Source organism: Pygoscelis adeliae, unplaced genomic scaffold (genome assembly GCF_000699105.1).
Source record: "Pygoscelis adeliae isolate BGI_AS28 unplaced genomic scaffold, ASM69910v1 Scaffold431, whole genome shotgun sequence".
Taxonomy (NCBI): Eukaryota; Metazoa; Chordata; class Aves; order Sphenisciformes; family Spheniscidae; genus Pygoscelis; species Pygoscelis adeliae.
The window spans coordinates 42,446-50,976 of record NW_008824047.1 but is presented as its reverse complement, the minus strand read 5'-3'; the positions used below and the strand labels follow the sequence as shown (position 1 = coordinate 50,976).

The following is an 8,531-nucleotide window of genomic DNA, read 5'->3' as shown; positions in this document are numbered from 1 at the left end:
TTGTTAAAAGGGTAGTGGCAGCACATTTGTGTCTTTATGCTTTCCTGTGAAAGTGTGTGCTTCAGCTCTGTGGTGATGGTTGGGTATACAACCCTGAAATGTCTGTTCAAACACCTCACAGCGAGTGGTGTGGGGAGCGATGTGTTTCTGTGGCACAGTGACAGGGATGTTCACTTCAGCAAAGATTTGTCTCCATTCAAGAGGTGCTGACGTGGCTTCCTGTAATAACAAATACTGTTGTTTGATCTCTTGTGCAGAAGTTCTGATTGGCACAGGGTTAAAATACGCCTTCCCAAACATTGATGTGAGAGCCCAGCGGCTTTGGTGTCTGCTGGTGTGTTTGGACTATGTTTTCTGTTTTGGGTCCTGTCTGTGTTGGACTGGATTTTTTTTTTTTTACTACAGAATCCCCCGTGATGCTGGAAAACACTACCTTTGTTAGCGCCTGGCTTGTTTTAGTCTCTGTTTATGCTTGCAGTGAGTGAAGTAATGGTCATCTTGGGTTTTCAGAAATGCTTTGTCTGTCTTTTAAGTTGATGCTTTGAGGTGATGTTTGAGGGCATCTGCCTGGCATATCCTTCCAGAGTAAAACTTGAGGGCAATATTATGTTAGACTCTTGACTGGGCTGAGTGCAGTTGTAGTAACAGACCTAGGGCACTGCTGAGAATTGGCTAATGCTGGAAGAGTGCAAAGGCCTGTTTGAGGCCTCCTGTGTGTTTATGGATTTGGGTTGGCTCAGGTTGCTCTGCTCTTAAACTGAGAGCAGAGCACTTTAAAAAAAAGAGTATTGTGGTAATGTGTCATGGTAACTCCTGTCTGTGCTCACGTGTTGCAAAGAACAGTAAAAATACAGCGCTTCCCTGGCACTCATCGGCTTTTATTTTCCTTCTTTAGGACTTGACGGGCATAGAGTCCATGGACCAATGTCGTCACACACTGGAGCAGCACAACTGGAACATAGAGGTACCACTGCAAATAAGATTTGTAGCGTTTTCCAGGTACCTGGATTAAACAGAATACTCTGTGGGGAGAGGGGGGGCCCCTACCCATAAGATTTAGCTTGTCAACCCCTGAATTTACACTAGTAGCTCTTTATAAAAGTATCTTGATACATCTGGAGAGCTGGTTTCAGAAGTACACTGCAGAGTTGTTATGGCTGTGAACAATCACTTGACTGGCGCATTGTGTAACTTCCCGTAGTGTGTGTGTGCAGGCTGCCATGGAGAAGCCTTTCCATACAGAAAAGAGTGTTGGCGGTTACTGTTTGTAATGAGTTGTGCTTATCCAGTGCTCTGGGGCTGTGGACAAATAATACCTACTGTTAGTGTCCAAAGTATGAAAAAGAGATTTTTCTGCCATCCTTAAATGTCTGAAACCTCCCTTTGCTCTTTCTTGTGTCAAAGGCAGCTGTACAGGACCGACTGAATGAGCAAGAGGGTGTCCCAAGTGTCTTTAATCCTCCTCCATCGCGGCCGTTGCAGGTCAATACAGCCGACCACAGGATCTACAGCTACGTTGTCTCAAGGCCACAGCCAAGGGCAAGTTATCTTACGGTGGATTTTGTCCTGTTTCTTGGGTGACTCTTTGAACAACAGAACTTGCAAGCAGGGAAAGGAATTGTTTTCTTTGCATGCTGTTATCTCCTTTCTAAATATTTTATCTTCTGAAAACAAAATGTAGAACTATTCCTTCAGCCTCTATTACTACTGTGGATATTTTCTCCACCGTGTGATTCACAGTATGAGACAACCTTTTCTGTGTCACAGAATGTCTTGCTGTGGCGTAGTAAAGCTTTTTGATCAGTTCAGTTGGAACAAAGGACTGTCCCCTCCTTATAGCAGAGTGATAATATTTTTTCTTTTTACAGCCCCCCTAAAGTGTCTATTGACTTGAATACAGTATCAATTACTTGCATTAATGTTTCACAAACAAATTTGCATGAGCACCTGTAAGACTCAGTGCTGTTAATCCCTTTGTACAGTTAAGAAAATTAGCACAGAGCAAAAGCATCGCTGCTTGAATAGTCAGTGACACCGGTTTTCAGACGTGTCACGTTGAATTTTGAATGAACCATGTTAGTCACTTAAATTTGATTTGACATGTCCGAAGCCATGAAATATTGCTGAGCTTTTTTGCAGTGGTTAGAGCACTGAAACTCCCCTGTGTGCTTGATGCTGGTGGACACTTTGCTTTAGCAGGCCTGGTCCTGGGGTGGAGACTTCTAATTCTTTGTTTGTGATTGCAGGGCCTGTTAGGATGGGGTTACTACTTCATAATGCTTCCATTCCGATTTACCTATTACACATTACTTGATATCTTTAGGTAAGTACTTTTTTTGTGCTGACTCATGTATTGACTGCATCAAGGCACACTCTAGCTTAGATTTGGCTGTACCTCTGTCACTTGGATCTTAAATGGAAAATCTGCCATTAGACTTAATTTGCTCAACTGGCTTTATCTGTAGCCTTGTAAAGTTCCTACACTGTTTAGTAAGAAATAAATCTTACTGCAGAGAAAATTAGCATCTTGCAGCTCTGTAAATGAAATATTTAATTGGAGTTCTAACTCCACGCGGCTTTACAGTTTGAGTGCCACGCAAAGGGGATGCAAAACAGTGTCAAACTGTCCAGTGTTCTTGGACAAACAGCTTGATCAGAACCACGTCCCGCTGGGCTGCAGGTTAACGTGCCCTAATCCCTGTGTGTTACTTGGCAAAACCCAAACTGTAAACACCTTTGCTTTTTCCCCTTTGGTGTCTGTTGCCTCTTCTCCCTTTACTGCCCCGAAGGGCTAGTTCATCTTGCCTCCTTACAGCATCGATAGAGAAAAGGGAATGTTAAAAGGTGGTAAACATCCAGCAGTCCTGCCGTCTGTGTTGTTTTGGCAGTTTCCCCTGTTGTATTACTTTTTTTCCCCCTTAAAGACTTTTCCAAAGTTTGGTGTAACTTCTATGCATCAATAGAACTAAACAACATTGATACCTGCTTTGCAGTTAAGCTTTTTCAGCCTCAGAGGAATGACTGTTTCTTCTGTCTTCATTGGACTCCTAGTGTAATGTTCTCTTTCTGCAGCTCTTTGCACTCCAGAATTGTTAGTCTTGGAATAGCAGAAATGCAGTTTTCAAACAAAAAACAAAGTGGACAAAACTGTGTGGCTTTTAACAGCCTGTCTTTGACTAAATTCCTCAAACCTCATACTGTTGGTGTGGCTTATGCCTGATGCTTCAGAGGAAGTCGAAACTGTTAGTCACACAGAATTCAGATACTTTCTGATGCCTGGCATGAGATAATATTTGACTTGGGGTTTCTGTAGCAATGGTATCAGTTTGGAGCAGGTGGCAGTTTAGGTTGTGATTATAAATGTTCAAGGGTCTCAGCTGTGACTTTTTTCCTCCTTATGAATACCAGTGACTGTCTGTGGAAAAGAAAATCTGTCCTTCAGAAAGTCAGTAAGCTGAATTTCCAGTGTCCTTTGCTTCCTTCCTAGGTTTGCTCTGCGTTTTATACGCGCTGATCCTCGTAGTCGGGTCACTGACCCAGTGGGTGACATTATTTCGTTTATTCATATGTTTGAGGAAAAGTATGGGAGAATACATCCTGTCTTCTACCAGGGAACTTACAGCCAGGTCAGTGTCACATGTTGGTGCATAGATCCTGGGGAGATGGAGAGTGGGGATTTTGCCAGATGGTATCAGGGCCTACATGGCAAAATCACTTTTCATCTAAAAGCCCAGCGTTTGTCCCAAAACTCTCTAACGGGGTAATGGAGAGCAGAGAACAAATGTATTGGAAAACCAGTGTCTGCCAGGCTTGATGGCGTGCCAAGCCTGCAGAGTTGGAAAGCAAAGCTGCTCTGACTGTTCCTCGACCGTCTGTATGGCTCTGTAGCCAACAGCTATTCTTTGTAATCCTGCCTTTGTTTTTATAAACTGATGTGGTATGCCAGAGTCTGTCCTTCTGTTCACCAAATTGGGATTGGCTGGCTGGGCTTGTATTATAATGCAACTCCAGAACTTGGTGCAGGACCTCAAAATTGAGAGAGGGAGCTCCTGAAGAAATTATGGGAGGTGAGAGTTCCATATGTTAGATCTGGGCTGATGGTGCCCTCTGTAAAAGAGGGATGTCCCAATGGGTACTGCCTCTTCTGCAGCTTCTCTTAGCCTAGCCGAGGGAAGGGCCTCCTGCAGTGTGTCCCAGCAGACAGTTGGATCAGCACTGCTTCCTGAGTGGCAGGGAAGAATTTGGAGTCTGCATCTGCTCCACGCTGCACAGCGATGCAGCTCGCCACCTCCGCAGACCTTCTAGGCCCCTCTGTCTTGCCTGGAATCCAAACTTAAATAACCACGGAATGGTTAGGCTACCAAAACTCGGTGCCAGTAAAACAGGGAGCCTATTGTGCACTTATCCTGTGGTCTTGTTAAGAAATGCTCTTGGGTGGGTGGAATCCAGAGACTGTAGATGCAAAAAGGTTTTTTGTTGGTTTTTTGTTTTGTTGGGGCTTGCAGCATTATTGAGTTATCTCTTTTTAGTAGTGTTTTCACTTGATGTGGTCTGAAGATTGTGTCCTGTACCAGGCTAGAGTGGAAAGCTCAGCCTTGGCTGCTGTGAGTCTGAGGGATGAAGGAGGGCTCTTCACTGCCAGCTGAGTCTGGTGGGCGGTGGGGGGTGTCAGTCTGCGCAGCTGCCTACCTGGCTTCGCTCTGAGTTCACTGTTCTCCAAAGCCACATCCTGAAAGGAGTGTGAAAGAACACACTAGTAAGTAGCCCCCTTAAATGAGGGTTTAGTCGGAAGGTCTGACAGGTTCATCCTCCACTGCTGCTTCATTAAAACCACGCTAGTGGCAGAGTAATGGCCCGGGTAAATGTTGCTGAGCTGTGTCACACAAGTCTTGTGGGCGCTGCTTTCCCCTTGCCTAGAGACCCTGTAACTTTACCCCCTCTGCTCTTATGCCAAGGCACTGAATGATGCCAAGCGGGAGCTGCGCTTCCTGTTGGTTTATCTTCATGGAGATGACCACCAAGACACAGATGAATTCTGCCGGTAGGTAGGAGAGTTTTCCAAATAGTTATCTTTGCACTTTAAATGCAGCTTCATTCACACGATCTCTTCTCATCCCCTAGCAATACACTGTGCGTACCTGAGGTGATCACCCTCATAAACACTAGAATGCTCTTCTGGGCTTGCTCAACCAATAAACCAGAGGGATACAGAGGTGAGTGTGTCCCTTCTGGGCTTTACCTATCCCCTCCTGTCTCTGGAACAAGCCAAATGCTCTTTGACAAATTTACATGTGTGAAACACGCTGTTGGCTTTTGTGCAAGCAGACAAGAGATTTCAGGATTGCATGGGGAAATATGTGTTGGTTTCCGTGTGATATCTCAGAGGGCCTGTTTGGATGCCAGGGAAATACCTTCTGCTCTTTACCTCCACTGTTCCATATGTTTCTGGGCAGTCCTAGTTGTGTGTTCTTTGCTGCGGGCATTCAAGCTGCTTTCAGTGCCTTGTTAATGGGAGTTAGTGGGTGTGTGCTGAGGATTAAACTGAGTGCAGAAATGAGTATCTAACTAGCTGTGCCCTTAACACTGGCTGGTATTACGCCTGAGGCCAGGAGTGACTTGTGAGGTGCATTCTTTCCCTTTCTGAGAGTCATGTTTACTCCACACCCAGTCTCTCTGTCTCCTCAAAAGTCCACAGTGAGGTCCTTTTAAGTACTGTCTTTCCAGAGCTATTGATACCTGGCCTGCCAGCATTTTGGTAGGGTTTTCTGCAAATGGAAGCTTTTCCCAAGGTTCTGTTCGTGCCTCCTGAGTCGCTTCTGACCCTTCCTGTTTCATGGCAGGAGAGGCCAGGAGTTCTGGTACGAAGTCTGGGTCATTCTTGGCTTCATAGTTCAGCTACCAGCTATCGACACCTTGAAAGAATGGATTTCTAAGGAGACATTCTTTTACTTATTGCTGTTTCATTGCTGCAATGCTTTGGAGTCACAGCCTAGAAAGCAGAGCTGGAAGGGATCGTGGCCTTTCACTTAATCCATGGGGTGCTCTGATTTAGTTTCAAGGGCTCCACTGGTAATAACGGCTCCAAGTTGTGTGATGTGCCATGCATGTTTTAAGGAGGAGGTGGTCAGCAGCCATAGGTGAACAGTAACTTAAAAGCCCCTGATCCGCTCCATTCCCTGCCTCGAGACAGAGCCTGCCTCTGGCACAAACAACCTAATTTTGTTTGGAAATGTCCAGGATGGACACTGCCAAAACCAAGACAGTCCCCATGACAGTATTTTCCAGAGTCTGGCCATCCTTAATCATCTTAGCAAGTGTTTCCCTGTGCTTGACCTGTGTTTTTCTTCCTGCAGTTTAAACCCAGGGCTTTTTGTCCTATTCTGAATGGACATTCAGAGCAATTTACTTCCTTCCTGCTTGAATTAAAGAGCCTTTTTGGTTACTTGAAGGATTGTTTTTTTCCCCTCAGTCTCTATGCTCCAAGCCACTTCCTCCCTTTGCTAATTTATAGGGTTTAGTTTGACAAAATGGAGCCTGAGGCCTTTTCTGCCTAGGAAGAGATGGTGGCTGTGGAAGCTGCTTTCCTAGGCCCTTGGTGATGGACAGTGTGCTGTACACCTTGCTGACCCTTCTGCATGGGGCAGTTATGGTGACGTTTGTGCCTGTTTCCCAGTCTCCCAGGCTCTGCGAGAGAACACGTACCCATTCCTGGCCGTGATTATGCTGAAGGATCGTAGAATGACGGTAGTGGGGCGCCTAGAAGGCCTCATCCAGGCTGATGACCTCATTAATCAACTGATGTTCATCATGGATGCCAACCAGACGTACCTGGTGTCTGAACGCCTGGAAAGGTATGACGGGACCGGAGCCTCCAGCAATGCAGCCCTTGTGGAGGCAGGCTCTGCTCTGCTTCCTTCCTCCCTCCAGACACTGTATGTAGGCAGGTAGCTCAGCATCTCCCATTCTGTAACACAGCCCATGGGCTCTCCTCTTCCCAGTGGGATCATTGGTCCATAAATTCAGGCCACCCTATAGTCAGGGAGCTGGATGTGTTGCCCACACAGGCCCGCTACTGAAGGGTGGGTGTGAGTGCTCTACTGTTTTCCGCAGTTGGAGCACATCCTTAGCGTGCTGGAGCTTTGTAGGTAAAGCTTGGACAATAGCCAGTAGGAGCCAAGGGGGAGCAAAGGTGTTGCAGGCAGGAGGGGAGCTGGGGTCCGCAGGCAGTCGGTGAGCGAGTGCTGCTGCCTGGGCTGGCTGTCCTGAATTCTGACTGTGTTTTCGGTAGTGCCTCGCGAGCACGAGCTCCAGTCCCTGGTAACTCTGTAGGGATTTGCAGGCAGTGTCTGAAGTAGGATGCCACCTTCTCATCTTCTGTCTGCCCCTCCTCTGCCTCATGGTCTCTGTGGGGGACCCAGTCACATGTTTTGCTACCTCTGGTTTCTGAAATGTGCAAGGAATTACCTGAAGGAGATAAAACCGTGAAGAGTCTGAAGTATGAGGCAGAAATCCTGGGCACTGCTTATGTGCTGTCTGTCCACTCTGTCAAGCTGCAGTGGGTGAGAAGTCTTTTGTGTTCAGTTCATTTCCACTCAACCTAGGGAAACAGTTTGTGTGCTAGGGACTGTAGAGACTCAGTTTGTCTTTTAGGAGCTCGCGGTACTCTAAATGAGGCATTACCTGATGTGTGTGCTCCTACGGGTTTGAGGCTGTACCTGCACCCTCAAGTCTGCCATCAGTCTGCTGTGCCTTCACTTTAGGGCCTGCTAGCCCGGCCTGCTAGCCCTGACTGCTTCCTGCTCACGTTTGCAGGGAAGAGAGGAACCAAACCCAAGTTCTGAGGCAGCAGCAGGACGAGGCATATCTGGCATCCTTGCGTGCGGACCAGGAAAAGGAGCGCAAGAAGAAGGAGGAACGGGAGAGGAAGAAGAAGAAGGAGGAGGAAGTGCAGCAGCAAAAACTAGCAGAGGAGAGGCGGCGACAGGTGAGAGCAAACTGACTGCTGGAGAGGATGCTGTGTCCTGTCAGATGCTCATGTTGTGTAGAAGCAGTGCCTGCAGCAGGGCTTTCTTGTCCTGCTGCTTGCTGCTTCTCTCTAAACTGGAGAGGTATGGATTTGATGGGTGGACTGTCCGGTGGGTGAGGAATTGGTTAGATGGTCGCATCCAGAGGGTAGTGGTCAAGGGCTCAATGTCCAGATGGAGGTTGGTGACGAGTGGCGTCCCGCAGGAGTCCATATTAGGACTGGTACTGTTTAATATCTTCATCAATGACATAGACAGTGGGATCAAGCGCACCCTCAGCAAGTTTGCAGATGACACCAAGCTGAGTGGTGTGGTTGACATGCCAGAGGGACAGGATGCCATCCAGAGGGACCTGGACAAGCTCAAGAAGTGGGTCCGTATGAAACTCATGAGGTTTAACGAGGCCAAGTGCAAGGTCCTGCACCTGGGTCGGGGCAACCCCCAGTATCAATGCAGGCTGGGGGATGAAGGGATTGAGAGCAGCCCTGCAGAGAAGGACTTGGGGGT

General features: G+C 47.2%; 1 protein-coding gene across 1 annotated transcript in view; it reads left to right on the top strand.

The window, feature by feature from the left end:
* Positions 1 to 899: 899 nt before the first annotated feature.
* Positions 900 to 8,531, top strand: part of FAF2 (Fas associated factor family member 2) — a 9,918-nt gene continuing 2,286 nt past the window's right edge. Inside the window, exons 1-8 of the mRNA XM_009333507.1 lie at positions 900 to 964; positions 1,405 to 1,539; positions 2,247 to 2,323; positions 3,488 to 3,626; positions 4,956 to 5,041; positions 5,122 to 5,213; positions 6,674 to 6,851; positions 7,813 to 7,984. Of these exons, the coding sequence (XP_009331782.1) occupies positions 917 to 964; positions 1,405 to 1,539; positions 2,247 to 2,323; positions 3,488 to 3,626; positions 4,956 to 5,041; positions 5,122 to 5,213; positions 6,674 to 6,851; positions 7,813 to 7,984 (927 nt within the window). The 5' untranslated portion in view covers positions 900 to 916. The remainder of the gene's footprint in view (positions 965 to 1,404; positions 1,540 to 2,246; positions 2,324 to 3,487; positions 3,627 to 4,955; positions 5,042 to 5,121; positions 5,214 to 6,673; positions 6,852 to 7,812; positions 7,985 to 8,531) is intronic.